At 39.5% G+C, this 23,444-nt stretch overlaps 1 protein-coding gene and 1 pseudogene across 2 annotated transcripts in view; both read right to left on the bottom strand.

Annotated features, from left to right (window-relative positions):
- Positions 1-16,603, bottom strand: part of LOC122552385 (stearoyl-CoA desaturase 5-like) — a 58,441-nt gene extending 41,838 nt beyond the window's left edge. For both annotated transcript variants that reach the window (XM_043695138.2, XM_043695144.2), the window contains exons 1-2: positions 16,260-16,603; positions 4,837-4,967 (exon numbers count right to left, since the gene is read on the bottom strand). In XM_043695138.2, the coding sequence (XP_043551073.2) occupies positions 4,837-4,967; positions 16,260-16,455 (327 nt within the window). In that variant the 5' untranslated portion in view covers positions 16,456-16,603. The remainder of the gene's footprint in view (positions 1-4,836; positions 4,968-16,259) is intronic.
- On the bottom strand, positions 9,031-9,130 carry LOC122555999 (U6 spliceosomal RNA; annotated as a pseudogene).
- Positions 16,604-23,444: the final 6,841 nt, after the last annotated feature.

Raw genomic sequence — 23,444 nt, 5'->3', positions numbered from 1 at the left:
GGGATAATTAGTGCCATTGCAGCAGACAGATTTAGAAATATTGAATAATTTTCTCCCACTCACAAATTAGTCAAAACAACACCATCTAGCTTGATGGATAACCCCCAATTGCTTTTCCTTACAGAGGAGCTGGAAGTGATGTGCATTACTTAAAATCTTGTATAAAGTAATAATGAGATTGTAGGGTGCGAGGAAAGTGATGCCATTGTTCAAAATTCTCAGATTACAAACTTGACATTCTTGGTTGGAATGTCCAAGGAAGTATCCCCTGAGCAACTGATTCTGCAGACATTCCACATCTTTGTAAACCAAAGCAAGATAAAGCAAACTGGAAAGCACAGTCACTCATGTCTTCATCACCCAGAGCATCAGATAGGCAGCAAGCAGTTTGCACAGCACTGAAGAAAAACGTCTGAACAAAAATATATTTAAATCTGATCAATCCAACATCCACTCATTACAGGACATTTCAGATCAGATTCATTAAATATAAACAACCACGCTAAAAGCATTGAATGGTCTCTTGACGAAGACAGCTGCTCGACCCTTCATCATTCAATGATAGAGAACCCAACACCAATACATCATCCAATTGATACTTACACCATTCCAGGGATATTGCCTACTTTGTTCAAAATGGAAATTTAATACATATCTTCATTTCACTTTCCATAACAAAAATATAGAATTCAGCTCCGAAATAAACAGTTAATATTCGATGTTACATCCTCAATTCTATTATTACAAATTAACTTTAGGTAATAAGAGGTTAACTTTTTCTATACCCATAACTGTCTTTCATTTCTCGACAAGATTACTTGTTTACTAAGCTGAAAAACTCAATTGTTTCAGGTCTTTCCTCTTCAAGGACTAAAAACCAATCAAGGGGACTTCTCAGTCTGCAGCTTCAATGATTTTCTCATGATCGCGATGTTCTTGAATTCTTCCATCCCTCCATTTCCTGGTTTCATTAACCTTCATTAACCGATTAACCCAAGATCATGCTGGTGATGCAGAGACGTCTTTGTAAAAACTAAGGCCTGGCTTTCTTTATTTCCCAATCATTTTATTCTATAGATTCTGCAGGCTGATCTCTGAAAACAATAGTTCAAAATAGGCGATGAAGAGTTACATGAAATCAAACAAGTTGTATCATCATTCATTTTATTCTTTTCCCTCTGCAGGTAAGCAGTCAGTCTCTGCTCCACACTTGCTCTCAAGTCACTGTGGGAGAGTGACACAACCTGTTAGAATGTTATGCAGTGACTAAGGCAAGAGCACTGTCACACTGTACCTCCCTATCATTCCAAGTCGGTGCCGTAAAATAAATAAGAGAATTTTTAATAGATATTTAAAACAAGAAGTGTTAAAACAAACACTGGCCCTATAGAAAGTGAGCTTGGGGAATTAAGGATGGGAAATAAGGAAATGGCAAATGAATTGAACAGGTAACTGGCATTGGTCTTCACTGAGGACGATACATGTAACATCCCAGAAATAACTGAAAAATCAGGAAATGGAAGGGATGGAGGAATTCAAGAAAATGATGACCATCACAGAAATGCTGCAGGGTGACAAGTCTCCAGCTACTGACAGACTTCACTGTATGGTCCTAAAAGCAGCAGCTAGAGAGATAGTTGATGCCTTGATTCTAATTTTTCACAATTTCCTGGATAAAGGGATTAGAATATAGTGACTGTGGAATCTTTAATTTAGAAAGATAGTGAAGCAGAAAGTAGGAGGCTAAAGACCAGTTAGATTAACATTTGACATTAGGAAGACAGAAGAAGCTATAAAAGATATTATAGAAAGTTAAAGGAAATCAAACTGTGTCAATGCAGTTTTGTGAAAGGGACATCACAACAATTCATTAGAATTAATTGAAGAAGTGATATATGCACTGGATAAAGGGAACCAACGCTGCTGTTTTGTGGCACAGTGGTAGTGTCCATACCCTTGGACAAGGAGGCCCAGGTTCAAGTCCCATCTGCTCCAGAGATGTATAACAGCATTTCTGAACAGGCTGATTTGAAAAATAGGTTAATAAAAAGGTTTTAAAATTTTAAAAAGGGAATGAATGGACACATTTGCTTAGGATTCCTGAAGGCACAGCTAAGGTGCCATATCGGGGATTATTTCAGAAACAAGATCGTAGTGAAGGGTGTCATATTTTAGAATTAGGTAGAAGATTAGTTATGTAACAGGAAAGACTAAGCAGGAATGCTTTTTAGATTGGCAAGATGTAATGAAAAGTATGCCAAAGGGATGTGTGCTGAAGTGTTAGATTTGCAACTTACTTCAATGACTTGGATGTAAGCAAAGGCATGACTGCTAAATTTACTGTTGATACAAAGATAAGTAGGTTGTGTAAAAGACTTAAGGAGCTACAAAAGCATACTGACAGGTTAACTGAATGGGCAAAGATCTGCCAGATGGTGTATAGTGCTTAGGAGCATAGGGAGGGAGAGGCAGGAAAGGGGGAAGGGGATCTAAATGGTGAGAGATTGCACAGCTCTGACATACAGAAAGATCTGGTGCCCTAATGTATAAATCAGAAAAGGTTAAGTATGCAGATGCTGCAAGTCATTAGGAAAGTTGATAGAATGTTAATATTTATTGCAAAGGGAGTTTAATGCAATAAGTTATTACTCAGTTATACTGTATAGGGTATTGGTGAGACTACACTTAGAATACGGTGTACAGCACTGATCTCCTTACTTACGTAAGGAAGTAATTGCATTAGTAGGAGTTCAGGGAAGGTTTACTAGATTAAAACGTGGAAAGATTGGACAATCTAAACTTCTATCTGCGAGTGGTTAGAGAATAAAAGATGACTTGATTGAACATAAAATCCAGAGGGGACCTGAGAGAGTGCATATGGAAAGGAATCTAGAACCAGAAGATTACTGTTCAAACTAAGCTTGAAACAGAGATAAAGAGATGTTGTTTTCTCAAAGACCATCTTTGAAACTCCTTTGAGAAGCTTCTTTTCAGGAAGAGAGCCTTTGAATAATTTTAAGGCAGACGTAGATAGGTTCTTGATAGGTAAAGGAATGTGGAGCAGTTAGATTAGTCACAATCCTATTGAATGATGTAGCAGGCTCGAGAAGCTGAATAGCCTCCTCCTACTGCTTTTGTATGTTCCTAAACTATTAATCCCAGTATAGTACCTCTGCCCACTGGACAAAGATTCATGTATCATGATCCACAAATCATGATAATAAGTCAGAACCTTCTTCAGCTTTAAAGATGAAAATCAAAGATTGCTGTTCACCATTACAGTCCACACTAGCTACAAGTAAACAAACAGTTAATTATAATGTTTGCCCAAAACACAAAACTGGAAAACCTTTTTTTCCAAATAACTAGCACTAAGCATTCAGTGCAGAATCATTTACTACAACATTAATTGCAAGAAAAAAATACCTGCATTTATATAGCACCTTTAATGGCATTTGGATGCCCCTAAGTAATTTAAAACCAATTAAGCATCTCAAAAGTGTAGTCACTGTAGTAATGCAGAAAACACACCAGCCAATTTGCACATAGCAAACTCCAGCAAATAACACAAGATCTCTTGGTGAATGAGGAATAAATATAGGCCAGCATATTGGTGATAAACCCCTCTTCCTTAAAATAGCATCATGGGATTTTTTTATGTCCACTCAAATAAGTCAAACATTTCATGTAAAAGACAGCACCTCTATCAATGCAGCATTCCTTGCACATTGCAACCTTCATTTTTGTCCTTAAGTGAGACTTGAACACATAGCACTCTAACAATGAGATGGGAAATTATCACCGAAATCACGGCAAACACTAGCTTATACAAAGAGCAAATTATTTTGAAGCACATTTATTTCTTTATAAGCAGGAGGTTCTGCACCTTGTGTGCAGTGGAGTTATGAAGAGTTCTGTGACTCAAATACAAATTACTTCCAACTCAACAGTAATAGTGGGGAAAATTGAACTTACATAAAAATGGGTCTGTTTGGGTATGTTACATAATTGAGAGATTCTGGGGCCCATACAGGTGCATTTGGGAATAGTATGCTAAACGTGGGCAGGTGAATACTACATTTCCTTGGCCCAGGTGAAGGGAAACCTCTTCTGACACATTGTACTACAGTGAAATTCAGGTAGAAGTCCTCCCTAAAGACCCACTGCGAAAGTAGCTTCCTGTGCTGCACCAGTCAACTGTTCCTATTTTCTTCTGTCATCTTGGATATTTTCTTTCAGTCTCCAAACCCAATGGCAAGCCTGTCTGCCCACCCATTACTACAATAAACTGTTTAAAGCAGATTAAAGCAGTCAACACTAACAAATACCACTTAGCCCAAGTGAGAAAACCAATATAAAAGAAGGAACAAATGTGATATAACCTTGGTGCCATGACCATTTGTTATATATCTTCTATATACATGAATCAGAAATGCATTTTTATTACATCACTACACGTGTAGGAATGCTAATATGTAATAGATTCACAGCTTTCTTCATATGGCCTCCTATTCTGCATGAATTAATGTTATCTTTTGTAGCTCATTGATATTAAATGCGATTCAATTTTACACTTCAACAAATATACAACAGGGTAGATGAAAGAGATGGCAGAAGCATGAACCTATACAGAGTAATTTGAAAGTTAAGTAATCCATTATTTCCAAATAATTTATCTGCACCTAATTAACAAAATCCATTTTACAAAGCTTGATTTTTTTTTATTGCTGACAATCACTAATTAAATATCAATACAAGAAATGTGCAAACAAATACTCAGCCCACTAAATAAGACAGCAGTTTAAAAGTTTGTTTAAAAAGTTCAAAAAAAATCACCTGAAAAGCCATGGAATTGGCAGCAGCCAGGAACATCCGCAGAGGCAGCTTTGCTTTATAAGATCGGTGGCTCCATAAACGGTGGGCACCAGCTGTCACTCCGAGCGCAGTTATTATGAAACAAAAATAAGCTGTAGAAAAACACAATGGCCTGGTTTAGTACCATGGTACATTATTTTCTGCACTGCTATCCACAACACTAAGTGAACATCAAAACAAGGCCAACACCACCAGTGAGTTCTATACTTCTGCAGAATTTGAGCTTTATTTAAAACCCAAAGTAAGCATTTCCTCCCTTTGTACCTTCTGTAACAGTATATAGTGTTTGCTCCAAGGGATAATTGCCATTTCAGGAAATAGAGTTATTGAGGTAGTGGTAGGATCAAGAGCTTATAAGGCAAATGGGAAAAGGTTGGATAAAATATGTAGGTTTTGGGTCATTAAAGAAACCAATAATAAAAGCATTAGATATTTATAACATAACCTATAAATTAAAACATATACAATATGTTGGTGAGCGTCTGAAAAGGAAAAAAAAAAGGTTCATACATCTGGTGCTCTGTCAAAAGATCTATACCTGAAACATTAACCTGTCTTTTGCTGTTATAGGAACTTCTTTTGCACCTGTATACTTTCAGTTTGATTTAGATTTGCAGTATTCATATCCCCTTTCCCTCATAACAGTGATTTCACTTTAAAAGTCAAAAGTATTAAATGAATTATGGGAAGTTATGTAAAATGGTTAATAAGAAAATAACAATGTCTTAAAAATATTTTAATCTGTGTGCTCGACCATGTCATTACACACATCTCTCGCCAAAGTTTAAACATGTACCCTTGGCTGAGAGGTAGAACACTGGGACCACAAAAGTCACTAATGGGTGTCTGTTTTACACATGCCTAATGTTCCATTTAATTGACCGTGTAAATTAGAGAGAAAGTTTCAACAAATGTAGCTCACAAACAGCAAAATTGAATCAGGAATGCTGTGGAAAAATGAGCATGAATCCAATCCATATGGAATTCCTTATCTAAAAAAAAGAAAGATGCAACACTGTCTCTTACACTGCAGCAACAAATTACTCTAGGAAATTCTGGGTAAGTCAAAAGATTTTACACTATCAAGGTTGATTGATTTGAAAATCACTTACTGGCATTTTAATGAGACATTTATGTAAGCCACTTCAGGCGTTCTACTGAGTATAACTTTATTTTATAAGAGGGCTTTTGTGGCACAGCGGCATTGTCCCTACCTCTGGGCCAGAAGGTCAGTGTTCAAGTCACACCTGCCCTCGATAGTATATGTCATAATGTATATTGAGTAAGTTGAGTAAAAGAATCTACATTTGCTCTGTTCTTTGCATTAATTTAGGGAATGGCCTATTAAAACAAATACTCTCTACTTTACCTCCCCAGAATAACAACAAAATCAAAACACTGTACTTAGCAGAACACTGAAATAAAAACATAAAATGCTGGAAATATTCAGGAGGTCTGACAGCATCTGTCCCTGACCTAAAACATTAATGCTATTTCTCACCATAGATACTCAGCAGGTCTGACAGCATCTAACATTTCTTATTTCTCCAAAGCAAATCTGATTTGAAGGAAAATAAACTGATAATCCCAAGACGCTACAGCAGAACTTCATACTTTGAAATTTTAAAATATACATTTAAGAGAAATGTAGATTTCATTAAGAAAGTTAGACTAAAGTTGATGATTCCATTGGTTGGTTAAAAAACACTGTTTGTTATGGGTTAAACAATGGAGCATCAGCATCTAGATTTCGCCCATATTTTCAAAACAGAACCATCACTGTACTGAATTACTTGGTAAATAACAAGTTGGGATCTTTTTACTGCAGCCAAACTTTCAATACCTATAAGTTCACTATTAAAGGTTTCACTATTCAAATTCACAGAATAGTCATTACAATTCAGGGCTTTTGTAATTTGTGTACATATAAACAATTTTCACCTGCATTTATAAATGTAGATTGTAAATGCTTACAAATACCCTGATGATGTTGCATTTGCAATGCAGTTTGATGGATTAAAGTCTACATGCACCTTGTGGTTGTTCAAGCAGATAATTAAGAGAAACTCATACTGCCTCACCATTTGTGCAACATTTTTCAAGCATGCTAATGACTAAATAGCTCCACACAGGTTTTCAAATCGGTGATATGTAGGTACTTACTCCACACAGGGTAAAATACATAAACTGTGTAGAACTTTCCATAATCACAATCAGGTTTATTTGCAAAAACCCTAATCTTACTTCATGTAAGCTGTCCCATTTATGAAAAAGTACTGATTTTTGACCAACATCTACAAATTTCTAAAATACAGCAGCAAGTATGAGTTTTAAATTTTGACTGTTTTCCCAGTTACATCTGTATATGATTGAGCATTTTTTAAAAAGAAAATTGCTAGTAGTTTCAATTACTTTCATTACTACATATCAGAATGCAACATGTGACTATTTATTTCTGCCTTTTCTGTGGTTTAAGCAATAGCAAAAAAAAAAGGTACCTGAAACCATTAACATAGCACCAAATTGTGCATTTAAATGCTGAATACTGTGAGTCACACTAGTCTAACCTAGCTTTCAGTGACCTTAGTCAATGTAATAGCCAAATTACAGAGAGGACATCATGCAAGTTCAATAACATTGTATTCTAAATACATTATGTGAAAAAGTTCTTTCACCACTTTGTATTGTACTGTATTAGCTTATTTTTACTGTGCTATCTAGTACTGAATCTGTCTACAGTTTTGCCTTATTCACTCTAGCCAAACCCTTCATGATTTCAAAAGCACCTATCAAATCTCCTCTTAGCCTTCTCCTCTCCAAAGCAATTAATCCCTATTTCTCCAATCTATCCTCGTAACTGCAGTGTCTCCTGAACGATTCTTGTAAAATTCTGAACTGGCGCTGCTGCATCTGAACTATAATGTGGTCTCCAGAACTGTACACAATTCTTCAGCTGGAGTTAAATTCATCATAACCTCCCTGCCCTTGTACTCTATGCCCTTACATATAAATCCTGAAATACCCTGTATGCTTTAACAAAAATTCTTTCTAACTCTCAACAGTGACATCAAAAGCACTTACTCTGCAAGCAACACCATGCCCCTTTCCTTTTATTCCCCTCCCAACTTTGAAAACTATATCATTCACTCTTTAAAAGGAATAATTCTACAACTAACTCTTTGGTTGAGGGATCTGAGTAGTGGTGAAATAAGGGGCGCCCAAAATCAGCACCTTGCACTCTGGCTAACATTCCTCACAGCAATTAGAATAAACCTACAATACTGTGTGTTATGAATAGCTTGCTTAACCATCCTGCCATCTTTAAAACTTATGCACATTTGGACATACCTTAGAACAGTACCCTTTATTTCATACTATCTCTCCACATTCTTTGCTGTATGTCTCTGATTTTAGTGCAAAGAAATAGTCCTTTCAGTCCAACTAGTCCATGCTAACCATGTTCCCAAACTGAACTAGTCCCATTTGCCTGCATTTGGCCCATATCCCTCCAAACTTTTTCGAATCATTTATTTAGCAAAATGTCTCTTAAATGTTGTAACTGTACTTGCACCCACCACTTTCTCTGGCAGGTTACTCCACACACGAACCACTTAAAAATATGTCCCCTAGTTTTGAACTCCCACAGCCAAGGGAAAGGAGCCCTGCTATTCACCTTATCTACACCCCTCGTGATTTTATAAAACTCAACAGGGACACCCCTCAAATTCTTATACTCCAGTGAAAAAGTCCCAGGTGATATAGCCTATTTTAATAACTCAAAATCTCCATTCACGGCAACATCTGGTAAATCTTTTCTGAACCCTCTCCAATTTAATAATATCTTTCCAGGAACAGGGTGACCTGACTGCACACAGTACTCTAGAAGAGGCTTCACCAAAGTCCTGTACCACCTCGACATGACATCCCAACTCCTGTACTCTAAAGTCTGAGCAGTGAAAAAAGTGCACCACCTCACACTTCTCCATATTAAACTTCATCTGTCCACTATTTGTACACTCATCAAATTGTCAAATGTCCTTTTGAAGTTCTAGATATTTTTAAGCAGCCTGTTCAGAGATGTTATTACACAGCTCCGGAGCAGCTCAGACTTGAACCCAGAAGGAGGGACAGTACTAATGCACCACAACAGCCCTGAACAGAACACTTTACAAATCTGTGTGTCAGCCTTGAGCAAGTGCCTTGCTAATCTTCTGTGTATCATTCTAATTTTAGTATCTCTCTTAGAATTTACAATTCTCCTATGTTTTGTGTCATTCATAACTGTGCAAGGGACAACTTCATAATACAAGTATCTGTACAATAAAAAAGCAGTGTGAAGACTTGGGAAACTCCACTCCAAACCTTTCTCCAGCCTGAAAAATACCTAATAACCATTAGTGTCTGTTTAATATCCTTCAAGCCAGTTTTGTACCTATGTTTTACTGTCTCTTTTATTACACAAGCTATAACTTCTCACATAGTACAGTGTCAAAAGACTTCTGGAAGTCCACACAACAGACCTCTTTATTTTGTTACCTGTTCAAATGTTTCAGGCAAGTTGTTCAAATAGAATTTTCTCCTAACAAATTCACGCTGATTCTCCAAATCAACTCAGTATTCCATGTGACAATTAATCTTATGCTAAATACCTGTTTCTACACATTTCCCCACTGCTAAAGTGAACTTACTGGTCTGTAATTACTGGGCTAATCTTTACAACCATTTTTGAACAAAGGAGTAATTCGTCAATGCTCCAGCACCACTTTTGAATCCAAAAAAGAGTGTTAATGCCTCTAATTTCCATTTTCATGTCCTTGAGTGCATCTCATTTGATTCTGGTGTCTTATCAACTTTGAATACCAACTTATCCAATACCACCAACTTGTCAATTTTAAGCCTTTCTAGTGACTGACATTTCTTTTTTGTTACCATGATCTGGGCAACATCTATCTCACAGGTAAAAACAAATACAAAATATTCATTTAACATCTCAGCCATGCCTTTTCTCTTATGTAAATCCCTAACCTTTAGTTGTCCTACTCCTCTTATTAACATCCTTTTACTACTGAAGTGTTAGCGAAGACTTTGAAATTGCCCTTTTGAGTTTTCATATAAAAAAAGTGTAACAATGTACAAAATTTTTTTATGACCTTTAATGCTAGCTGCCAGTCTTTTTTTCATAATTTTTAACTCCCTTTTCAAGCTTCTGAATTCAGTTTCATGCTTAGCTGTATTCACTATCTGACACCTCTACACTTTCTCTGGAACTGTAACACTATGTTCTATTGCAACACTGCATTCTGTCCTATTACCTTGACATGGTTATGTAAGGTAGGATTTGTCTGGTTAGCATGAAATACAATACTTAGAACATAGGACAATACAGCACAGAACAGGCCCTTCGGCCCACGATGTTGTGCCGAACTTCTAACCTAGATGAAGTACCCATCCATGTACCTATCCAAATGCCGCTTAAAGGTCGCCAATGATTCCGACTCTACCACTCCCACGGGCAGCACATTCCATGCCCCCACCACTCTCTGGGTAAAGAACCCACCCCTGACATCTCCCCTTTCCCTTCCACCCTTCACCTTAAATTTATGTCCCCTTGTAACACTCTGTTGTACCCGGGGAAAAAGTTTCTGACTGTCTACTCTATCTATTCCTCTGATCATCTTATAAACCTCTATCAAGTCACCCCTCATCCTTCGCCGTTCCAACGAGAAAAGGCCGAGAACTCTCAACCTATCCTCGTACGACTTCCTCTCCATTCCAGGCAACATCCTGGTAAATCTTCTCTGCACGCTCTCCAAAGCTTCCACATCTTTCCTAAAGTGAGGCGACCAGAACTGCACACAGTACTCCAACTGTGGCCTAACCAAAGTCCTGTACAGCTGCAACATCACTTCACGACTCTTGAATTCAATCCCTCTGCTAATGAACGATAATACTCCATAGGCCTTCTTACAAACTCTATCCACCTGAGTGGCAACCTTCAAAGATCTATGTACATAGACCCCAAGATCCCTCTGTTCCTCCACCTGACTTAGAACCCTACCATTAACCCTGTATTCCGCATTCTTATTTGTTCTTCCAAAATGGACAACCTCACACTTGGCAGGGTTGAACTCCATCTGCCACTCCTCAGCCCAGCTCTGCATCATATCTAAGTCCCTCTGCAGCCGACAACAGCCCTCCTCACTGTCCACAACTCCACCTATCTTCGTATCATCTGCAAATTTACTGACCCACCCTTCGACTCCCTCATCTAAGTCATTAATAAAAATTACAAACAGCAGAGGACCCAGAACTGATCCCTGCGGAACTCCACTTGTAACTGGGCTCCAGGCTGAATATTTACCATCTACCACCACTCTCTGCCTTCGACCGGTTAGCCAGTTTTCTATCCAATTGGCCAAATTTCCCTCTATCCCATGCCTCCTGACTTTCCGCATAAGCCTACCATGGGGAACCTTATCAAGTGCCTTACTAAAATCCATGTACACTACATCCACTGCTCTACCCTCATCCACATGCTTGGTCACCTCCTCGAAGAATTCAATAAGACTTGTAAGGCAATACCTACCCTTCACAAATCCGTGCTGGCTGTCCCTAATCAAGCAGTGACTTTCCAGATACTCATAAATCCTATCCCTCAGTCCCCTTTCCATTACTTTGCCTACCACAGAAGTAAGACTAACAGGCCTGTAATTCCCGGGGTTATCCCTATTCCCTTTTTTGAACAGGGGCACAACATTCGCTACTCTCCAGTCCCCTGGTACCACCCCCGTTGCCAGTGAAGACGAGAAGATCATTGCCAACGGTACTGCAATTTCCTCTCTTGCTTCCCACATAATCCTAGGATATATCCCGTCAGGCCCGGGGGACTTGTCTATCCTCAAGTTGTTCAAAATGTCCAACACATCTTCCTTCCTAACAGGTATGTCTTCTAGCTTACCAGTCCATTTCACACTCTCCTCTTCTACAATACGGTCCCTCTCGTTCGTAAATACTGAAGAGAAGTACTTGTTCAAGACCTCTCCTATCTCTTCCGACTCAATACACAGTCTCCCACTACTGTCCTTGATCGAACCTATCCTCGTTTTCGTCATTCTCAGGTTTCTCACATACGCATAAAATGCCTTGGGGTTATCCTTGATCCTATCTGCCAACGATTTTTCATGCCCTCTCTTAGCTCTCCTAATCCCTTTCTTCAGGTCCCTTCTGGCTATCCTGTATCCCTCCACTGCTCTGTCTGAATCCTGTTTCCTCAACCTTATGTAAGCCTCCTTCTTCCTCTTTACCAGACATTCAACCTCTCTCGTCAACCAAGGCTCCCTCACACGACCATTTCTTTCCTGCCTGATAGGTACATACATATCATGGACACGTCGTATCTGCTCTTTGTAAAAGTTCCACATTTCCACCACATCCTTCCCTGACAGCCTATGCTCCCAACGTATGCTCCTCAAATCCTGCCTTACAGCATCGTAATTTCCCTTCCCCCAATTATAAAATCTACCTTGTTGTGCGCACTTCTCACCAACTCGGTACATGACAACAATGATGGCACTTGATTCACTTGCCCACCTCAATTCAAAGAACCAAGTCTAGCAGTGCTCTTTTCTTATTGAACCAGATACACTGCTGTAGGAAAGTCTCCTGAACAATCTAGCAATGCTTAGCCCTCATGCAGCTTACACTGTCAATATCCTAACTGACATGTGGGTAGTTAAAGTCTCCCATTATACATTAGACCTTTACACATCTCTGTAATGTGCTTGCAACTTTGTCCCTCAATATCCTTCCCTCTAGCTGGTGGTCTATGTATTATAATGAGCAATGTAATTGCAATCTGCTTAATGATTAGCTCCAGCCAAATCGATTCTTTCCTTGAATGCTCTGAAACACTCTCTTTCTCCAGCACTGCAATGTTCTCTTTAAGCAAAACTGTCACTCCAATCCTTTTTTCCTTTATTATCTTTTCCTATCTTTCCTGAACACTGTAACTGTAAATATTTAACAAACAAATCTACCATTCATCAATGGAGGTCTCTGTCCACATCACATATCATCAACTATTGAAAAGAAGCTCTGAACATTATGTCAGCTGCCCAGAAAAGGGAGTGTCACCCACAAATAACTGGATTACGATGGAGGAGGCAGCGATGTTGTGGCATTGTCACTGGACTAATAACCCACAGATGCTGATAATGCTCTGGGGACATGGGTTTGAATCCCACTGCGACAGACGGTCAAATAAATCTGGAATTAAGAAAGCTAATCTAATGGTTAAAATTGTCTGAAAAATGTAACTGGTTCACTAATGTCCTTTAGGAAAGAAATAGCTTCCATCTTCACCTGGCCTGCTTATATATAACTCCAGACCCAAAGCAGTACAGGTGACTCTGCCTGAAATGGCCTGTTTGAGGGCAATTAGAGATAGATAAAAAGTGCTAGCCTTGTGGGTGATGCCCACATCCCATGAAAGAATAAAAAGGAAAAAACATACTTTTCAACACCATTGGAATTTTGATCTTGTTTTTGTTAAGAAAAATTGGTCCTCTCAATTATGCTTTCATTACAGTGGGTAGTTCATTCAATTTAATGCTCTTGCATGATATAACATACTATAGCACAATATTTGAATTTAGTGCACAGATTTATTTCACAGGAAACTATGAAGTTTTTTTGTGACAGCGAACTGCACATCTACTATTGTACCAAACAATGTAACTATCATTAGTTGAAAACCTATCAACACCCAACTATTTTTGCTATATCTTACCATATGAATTTTTCCCTTACTCCAGTAAGCTTAATGCTTCTGGATATACTTTAATTCTTTAATAAACATCAAAATTAATTCCAAGGCTGACGATAACAACTTACATGTATATTCAAATTGATTGGACCCAATCTGTATTAAATCTTAATACTACACCTTGGGAGATTTGCTGCATTTCCAAATTATTTAGCTTCTAATACTTTTAATAATACTTCAATACATTCTAATGTACTCTTTATGAAAATCATTTTAAAAATAAATAATATAATCTTTAGATTGAATAATCACCATCATTTCCTTGGATATCAAATTGGTTCACAATCTGTGACAAACTGATTTACAACTGTAAGCTTGCCACGGAACATGGAATATTGTCTTGTTTATTTGCACAAATCAGATTTCAAAAGGCCATAAATTAATCTTACAATGCATTTTATCCGCACATGAATCTTGCATGCAAGTCAGAAAGCATCTTTTTTTAACTGAAAGCCAGAACATATTTTAATTTCTGTTGGTACAGCATTAACAATACAAAATGTCTAGTTCAGAAGAAGTGTTACTGTACTCAAAGCTTTAACTGTTTTTCTCCCTTCAGATGCTGAATGACTTGTTGAGTTACTCCCACACTGCTTTTGCTTCAGATCCACAGCATCTGCAGTTCTTTGTTTTATTTAAATTATGAATGTTTACTATCTGTTGAAAATGACATTATTTGGAACTTTTGAGGCTGTTTCAACAGATCAGGTGTAATAGTCACATCATAAGAAAAATCAAATATTAAAACCTAAAGAAAAGATGTTGGCAAACTTGAAGGGATTCAGAAAAGATTTACAAGGATGTTACCAGGGTTGGAGGATTTGAGCTGTGGGGAGAAGCTGAATAGGCTGGATCTGTTTTCCTCGGTGTGTTGGAGGCTGAGGGATGGAAGTCCAGAACTAGAAGGCATAGGCTTAGAGTGACAAGGGAAAAATTTAAAAGGAACCTATGAGGCAACTTTTTCATGCAGAGAATGGCACATGTATGGAATGAGCTGCCACAGGAAGTGGTGGAGGCTGGTACAATTACAACATTTAAAAGGCATCTGGATGGGTATATGGATAGGAAGGGTTTAGGGGAATATGGGCCAAGTGTTGGCAAATGGGACTAGATAAGGTTAGGCTATCTGGTCAGCATGGACGAGTTGGACCCAAGAGTTTTTTTCCATGCTGTACATCTCTATATATACTCTCACACTCAAAATGAGACGATTTTTAATGCAACCTGCATCCTTTTGTTATAAACTGTAGATTATAAAATCAGACTGAATTACTGCAGAGACTAGATTACAAAGGAAGTTTAAAATGAAAGAAATTCAAGATGGTCTTATCATTAACCATCCTGACCTTTTTCTGCCTGAAGTGTTTCTAAATGATACAACACTGATTCCCGGGGCTAAAATGACAAGAATTCCTGAATAGAAAAGTTATCGTAAATTTTCTGATTTAACAGAATTTTTCAGGTGACTGTAGAAGGTACAGGGTGCAACTAACAACCTGACACCAAAATCCACTCCTGTCTGTATATTCTTTCACGAAACTTCTTTCACCTGTCCCAACAGCATTTTATGTTGCTCAGTGTCACGTTGTGTTCGATCACATGCTTTATAAATTTAACTTGTTCAAAAAGGGCACTACAAATATTCAGCAATCACTGTCGAAAGCAAACACCCGAGTAACAGATTTTAGTCGTTCGGTTATTAGTTAACGAATTAGTTAATGTGATCCTGCCCACAAATTGATTCCCCCATGCAATAGGTGTCAAACACGATGCGTCATTCTGTGCCTGGAATTTCTCTGGTCCACTGCAGTCTTGACACGGCCTGTACTGTTGTGTCTGATTAAAACGAAGCTGGGCCCCTCCAACGGCCGTCATTCATGCGCATTAAAATCCAGTCATCGAGAATAATAACCGCTCAACGTTTGCTGCTTTTCAGATTCAGTCAGAGCATTCTGGTCTGCGTGGCGGCCAGCACAAGGGAGAGGGCTCCAGGTGAAATAATGAAGTACCAGGCGCTGGCCGGCACTCTGTGACCCTAAGCCAACCTGCCCTTCATTGTAAAGGTCACATCACCCACCCCTTGCCAAGACAGGCAGACACTGCATTTCCCCAGAAGGGCAGATAATTCCCCCGAGGATCCGATATTACCTTTGTCCCTTCCCTCAGAGGGTCATACATAATATTGATTTGCCCCGTAAGTGAATTCAGCGTGAACCGAATCATTGGGGGGGGGTATATTCTTTCATGGGATGAAGGGATCAGTGGCCAAGCCAGTACTTATTGCCCATCCCTAATTGCCCAGAGGGCTGTGGGTCAGGAGTCACCTATAGGCCAGACCAGGTAAGGATGGAAGGTCGGTAGAGAACCAGATGGGTCTTTCTAACAATCCTCAATGGATTCACGGTCACCATTAACTGCAGACTTCTCCACCCCCCCAATTGAATTCATTAGAACATTACTCGGGTTCTCTGGAAATAACAATCCAGGATCATTCCAGCAGGATGCTAGTTTTCCTCTGGGATTTGGGGAGAGGGGTTTGTGGAGGGAGTCACTCACTTACCCCACAGCCATGTTAGCGGCTGAGCCTGGGGGAGCAGAGACAGCGAGTAGACGGCGCCCAGGTGCAGAAGGCTCATCAGGGCGACGTTTCTCCAGACGATTTCCCGCCCCGGCTCGGCTTTCCGCTGCCTCTTGTTCTCAGCCGAGTCCTCCGCTTCTTCTTCCACCGCCGCCGCGGCTCGCTCCGGCTTCTCCATGGTCTCCGGTGACCAGCGGCTGCCCTCCCGCTGGTTGGGAGCCTGTGGTCCGGGGGAGTCGGGAAGGGAAAGGCTACAGGAAGAGCAGGGACAGCGCAGGCATCTTGCAGCAAGTGTGCAGCCGGAGGTAGGAGCAGCAGCAGCAACAACAGCCAATCACAGCAAGTGCTCCAGAGCGGCTCGACCTGTAGGCACCGACTGCAGTAAGACCATCAAAGCCAGACCTTAGCAACCAGACCATACGCACGGGGCCAGCACCATAGCAACCAGACTGGTCCTGGTCCAGAATGACCATCAACTGGTTCAGGTCAAAGGCTCACTCGACCTGCCTGCCCTCCTTTCTGCATGAGAGGCCTGGCTCTCCCTGGACTGACAGTACACATTGTCTGCCAGGACTGGGGATGACAGGATCATTATGTAGAAAACAAGGCTTACAAAGCAGTCAACTCTAATAAGCCGGTAATTTATATCCAGTGCTACCTGCATTATCTGTAATACCAGTTCCCTGCCTTTCTGATTATCCATCAACACTTTCATGGGAAGAAAAAACTTGCGTTCCGTCTTATTTGTTTCATTAGAAAAGCCACTAACATCAATCTCTTATTTGATCGTAAATGACCCTCACGGTCTGAGAAAGATTACATTCCATGTATTACTTGCGGGTCTTGTTTATGTTCATTTACTTAGGAAAGAGTGTACTGAATGTCAGACCAAAAGTCAAGAGTCCAAAATGTTTTTGAACAACTACAATTATTGCTCAGCGCCCCCCTTCCATTTTGGCAAATGATTAAGATTGCACAGTAAACTACAGAGGGTTCGTAAAACAATCACTTTATCGAGGATATTTTTCTTTGCAACAAAAGGTTGTAGATCTTAAATATTAATTATGTTTCTTTCTTCACAGATGCTGCTTGATCTGTGGATTATTTCCAGCATTTACTGCGTTTAATCATCGTCACCATTTGTTCGAGCGGCTTTTGCTTCTGAGATTTGTATACGAATCACTGAGAACATTAACATAGATTCACACATTCACATTTGTTTTTCGATGTTATTGGTGTTCTTTGATTAGAAAATAACTTGCAGTACATTAGAATGAAATCCCACGTGTAGTATGAATTGACCATCTACTCACACCAGCGACTGTCCGGCGAAATTTGAAATCCCGATAAAAGCGAAAAATCAAATATGACAAATTACATGATCCAAAATTACACAACTGGGGTACAGAACACCACAACAAAAACAAAATCTGAAGTCAAAGGAACTCCAATTGAGTTATAAGAAGAAGCTGAACAGGCCGGGGCTGTTTTCCCTGGAGCGTCGGAGGCTGAGGGATGACCTTATAGAGGTTTATAAAATCATGGGCATGGATAGGCTAAATAGACAAGGTCATTTCCCTGGGGTGGGGGAGTCCGGAACCAGAGGGCATAGATTAAGGTGAGAGGGGAAAGATTGAAAAAGGACCTGATGGATAACTTTTTCACGCAGAGGGTGGTGCATGTATGGAATGAGCTGCCAGAGAAAGTGGTGGAGGCTGATATAATTATAACATTTAAAAGGCATCTGGATGGGTATATGAGTAGGAAGGGTAGAGGGATATGGGCCAAATATTGGCAAATGGGACTAGGTCAGATTGGTCAGCATGGACAAGTAGGACTAAAGGGTATGTGTGTGCTCTATGACTCTGGTAAATTCATTTTCTTCTTGATTAATGATAATAAAATTAATATTTTGCACAATGCTTTATTTTCTGTCTGCATCATGGAAGCGAGGGCCAGACTATTAATCCAGAGACCCAAATAATGTTCCAGGGATCTGGTTTCAAATCTCACTATGCCCAATGATGTTATTTTAATTCAATAAAAATCTGGAATTCAGAGTCTAATGATGGTCATGAAACTTCTGCCTGATTGTCAGAAGGAAACTCCCTAATATTCACTATTCTCGCTTTAGAGAAGGAAACTGCTATACATTTCTGGCCCACAGCAAAGGGGTTGACTCTTAACTGCCCTCTGGGCAATTAGGGATGGACAATAAATGCTTGCCCAGCCAGCAGTGCCCACATTCCAGGAATGAATTAAAAATATTATTTTTAATCTTCCATAATTGGTAACATTCAGTCAAATCCTTTTAAAGGCATTACTTCAAATAACATTAAAGAATGAATTTGATTGAAGTGCCATGGGTGATGTTGAACTGTTCGCCTGTTCTGCACACTGCCCCATTTTATTTCCACCCAATATTCTGATGTGGTCCTATTTTTCTTGGATGGGTGGGTGGGGCATGTTCTTTTCCAGATGAAGACTTGTCAATTTTATCCTCTTCAGTTCCGTCAGTGGGTGCTCGGTAAAACAAAAATAGTCTGCTTCTGTTCATGTTATGTTGGCTTTTTGGCAAGACTGGGATGTTTTGCACGCATACTTTTAGAACAGCTGGAAAATAAAGTTCAATCCTCTTGAGTTTCTCTTCATAAATAAATCACATCACCATTCTTCTCTGCAATGCACCACTTTCTCTGAAAATAAGGGGGCTACCATTTCTGGAGGATCATGTGCTGAGGTAGGATTTCCAACTGCCCTAAATCCTGAATATTTGTGCTGTTCCCCGGGCATCCTGCCTGCAGATGATCAGCAAGTTGTTCCACTGGTGGGGAGTGGGTTGGGGGGGATGATTCGGATATGTGTGAGGTTAGAGTAGTGGTTGTGTGGTGGCATGGAGCATTGTGGGATTGGGTGAAGGTTGGTGTTCGTGAGGAGAGGGGTGTGAGTGTGGGGGTGGGGGTTCTCATGTTGGAGATTCTTTTTAGAAGTGTTGTATTTTGCAAAAAAGAAGCTAATTTCTTCAAAGAGACCCACTATTCTGTAGAAGCCAGCATTCTTGCCTCAGCTTCACCAATGGGAGTCAATACATCTGCACCATGCAACTTCACTTTGTAAAACAAAGAGCTCGCAGGATTTCGAATGAGTAACATGACCCCACCAGACCACCATTTTTTCAGACCATCAGCAATCAGGTGAGCAGCTGTACAGAATAAGGAGGCAAGAAACTTGCCAGAACTAAGGTTATTGCCACTCCTGATTAGTACTGTATCGGTTTCTGGAACCCCCTTTCTGAGCAAAGTCTTTTAGACCAAGAGTATACGAAGTTATGCTGAACATTTTGAATATGGACTTACCCAGTAGCAGGTTTGTTGCGTTCCAGGGTCAGCATTCGTTTCCGCTTCTCACCCTTGCTCCATGTGTAGCACCCATTTATACAAGCTGCAACACACAGGAACCAGCCCACGCGACACTAAAGATACCCTCCTTTTACCATCCACATGGATTAGCAACACACTGCAGTGCAGCAGCTCACAATGACCTTTTTAACATCATCTTATACGTTCATACCCCTATCTCCTCTAAGCATAGCAGGCAGGCAGAACTACCTACCCCACAGAATCGCTAAAGTACCTTCATCACAAGGATTGCATAATCTTAAGAAAGATACCTTGCTCTCAAAGTAGATCACACACTTACCAGTACAGATAATACAGAACATTCATCTCACTTTGTTTAATCATACATAAAGACATTATAAGCCCCCTTTATTATTCCCCATGATTTCATGTTATTATCCTCACTACACTGGGAATCTGCTCCAATGTCTGAACAAAACACTTGCATTTACACAACACATTTCATGTGATTAGATGAATTTTTCAGTGTCTTACAGTCAATACAGTATAATCGTATAATCAGTTTAGCTCAGGACATGGCAATAAGGCCTGGTATGTTCATGGCAGCTTTCCAAAAGAGCAAATCATCTAGTCCAACTCCACTTCCCTTTTCCTGTTGTCCTGTATGGATTTCTCTTCAGATAATCACCCAGAACTCTTTTGAAAGCCATGATTGAATCTCCCTCCACTACCCTCTCAGGCAGTACATTCCAGATTCTAACCACTCAATATCTTACCTCATGTTCATTCGATCTTTTATTTGCCATCCCCTTAAATCATTGCTCTCTAATTCTAAGCTATCTACCAATGGGAACAATCCTCATCCGTTTTGGAAATCACTGCCACCACGGATCTCAGAAGGCCCGTAACCAGAAAGAAAATCAGAGAGAACACTGAACTTGAAAATCTGTATTGAATGTCTTTTCAATCTTCACCTTTCTCAGGAGAACAACTTTAACTTTGCCAATCTGTCAATGTAACTGAAGTCTTTCATCCCTGGATTTTGAAACCTTATATTTTTTGCACACTATCCAATGCCTTCAGATTCTCCTTTATTTTCGAAGCACAATTGGGGTGGCATGGAGGCTCAGTGGTTAGCATTGCTGACTCACAGTGCCAGGGACCTAGATATCTCTGTGGTTTGCACATTCTCTCCATGTCTCTTGGGTTTCCTCCCACAATCCAAAGATGTGCAGGTCAGGTGAATTGGCTATGCTGAATTGCCCATAGTGTTAGGTCCATTAGTCAGGGGTAAATATAGGGTAGGGGAGTGGGTCTGGTTGGGTTACGCTTCAAAGGGTCGGTGTGGACTTGTTGGGTCGAAGGGCCTGTTTCCATACTGTAGGGAATCTAATAATTCCCTACATTATTAGGAAATGTTCCTGAACTTCCTGATATCAGTTCCAAATTTTCTACCATCTTGAAATGTGCATTTTATCTTCATTTAAAGCTTTTTTACGTATTTAATCAAAAATGATCTTATAAACCTTGTGAATGTCACATTCATTATTTTGTTTGCAAGATGAAAAAAACCCACATTACTTCCAAAACAAGGAGCCAAGAATGAAAGGGAAGGATAGGGTGAAGCAGGACAGATTAAATGAAAAAATATTTCATGATGCAAAAACAAGAAAATGATAACAGGTTCGGTACAACAAATATTGTTGGTCTTCTTGATTGCCACTTTATACTGATTGAATATGTTCCCTTTTTAACTTGATCCTTCAGTTTTACAATACTCACAAATGTGGCACGTCACAGAACTTCACACTTGTGCAAAACTGTATCTGCTATTGTTCTACCCACAATTCTTTTCCCAATAAACTGTACCTAGGTACCTTTCTACCTAAGATGGCACCGTAAGCGGTGACTTGTAAACCTTTCACTGTTTATGCGCGTGCTTGTGATAATAAACCTAGTTCAATTCAATGTTTGATCTATATTTTATAAGCTACCTATAAGAAGTAGACCTTTTGCAAATTTGGTCCAACTCTGCCCAACTTTGCTTTCTTTTTTCTTTCTAGAATATATTTATACATTTGATTGGCATTTTCTGTTCCCAATTAAGATTTATGTTTTTTTTCTTATTTGCCAATTGTTCCTTCTGTTAGTTTGTTAAATATCTTGCTTTATTTTGCTGTTTTGACTCAGATATCCTTCTCTATTAATATTATTAAACCAATCTCTAAATTATATTTAATTTACATATTTAACCATTAAAAGGAATATTCTAATGTTATATATTGTGAAGAAATAGAAAAAATACTTGGATCCCATTACTTTGTACAATAGTCAGCATAATCCAAATGTTAAAGTCAAGTTTGAAGTTGTGTAACTATGAGGCTAGGCAGATAGAAGCAGAGAATTTTCAGTAGTTGAGTGATAAAGCATGGACAAATGAATGCAACATTATGTTAACATATTTAGAAGGTCAGTGGCTGAAGCAGAAACTATTTTACCATTCAAGATATTTGCAGTAATTTACCAAGGTTCCTTCAAAAGCACCTTCCAAACTGGTAGTTTCCATCATCCAGAAGGAGAGGATGGTATGCACATGGGAACCCTACATCTGAAATTCCCTGCTCCCCCCCTCCCTCCACCCCCTTTCCTTCATCCACATGGTAAAGTAATATGGAAACAGAGTGGATGAATGTGATCACAGCTCAATCATAAGGTCAGAAATGGGGCTGTGCAATGTTCAATTGGTGATTCCTCAACAAAGCAGTGTATGTCTAAATGCAGCAACACCTGGTCAACATCCAGGTTTACGATAAGTGGAAAGGAATATCTAGCCACACCAGTTCCAAGCAATGCCCATATCCAATGAGAGAATTTAACCATTTTGTCTCAAGATTCAAATGCATTACCATCATTAAATTTACCACTATCAATATCCTGAGGTGTCACCATTGGCCAGAAACCGAGGTATTGTATAAATACTGTGGCTAAAAGGGCAGGTCAAAGGTTAGGAATTCTGAAGGAAGAAACACATCTCTTCATCCTCAAAATGCTGGCCACCATCTACAAGATCCAAGTCAGGAGGGTGATGAAATATTCTCCACCTGCCTGGATAAGTGCAGCTCCAACAACATTAAAGAAACCGGACAGCGTCTAGGACAAAGCAGATTCTGTTTGACTGACACTCTGTTAACCATCTTCAACATTCACTTCCCCACCACCAATACGTTGTGCCTTCAGTGTGTGCCACCAACAAGATGCACTGCAGTAATTTACCAAGGTTCCTTCAAAAGCACCTTCCAAACTGGTAGTTTCCATCATCCAGAAAGAGAGGGTGGTATGCACATGGGAACCCTACATCTGAAATTCCCTGCTCCCCCCCTCCCTCCACCCCCGCCACCCCCAAGCCATATCATTCTGACATGGACATATATTGCTGTTCCCTCAATGGGGCATGTAAAAATCCTGGAACGCACCCCTCCCCCCAAAAAAAAAACACTTTGGGCATGAATGCAGCAGCACAGCACCAATTTTTCAAGGGCATTTATGGATGGATAATAAATGCTGGTCTTTAATATCCCATAAAATAATTCTTTAAAAAAATTATGTTTGCAAATGGAAGGTAAACACTGGCTTGGACTAATTAGGCTGAATGACCTATTTTCTGTTGTAGCTTTATTTATCTTTACCACTCTATGATGATGATGGACTCTTCACTTGAATGCAAAAGCTGAACAAGTGAGGAATATTCATATTTAATTACATTTGGAATTGCTTTTGCTGAATTTGGGCTATCTCAACCCAATTTGGA

The sequence above is a fragment of the Chiloscyllium plagiosum genome, unplaced genomic scaffold, assembly GCF_037043375.1.
Source record: "Chiloscyllium plagiosum isolate Xiang-an unplaced genomic scaffold, Cpla_swu_hap1 HiC_scaffold_1, whole genome shotgun sequence".
NCBI lineage: Eukaryota > Metazoa > Chordata > Chondrichthyes > Orectolobiformes > Hemiscylliidae > Chiloscyllium > Chiloscyllium plagiosum.
Note: the sequence above shows the minus strand (reverse complement) of the source record. Positions and strands in the feature narration are given on the sequence as shown.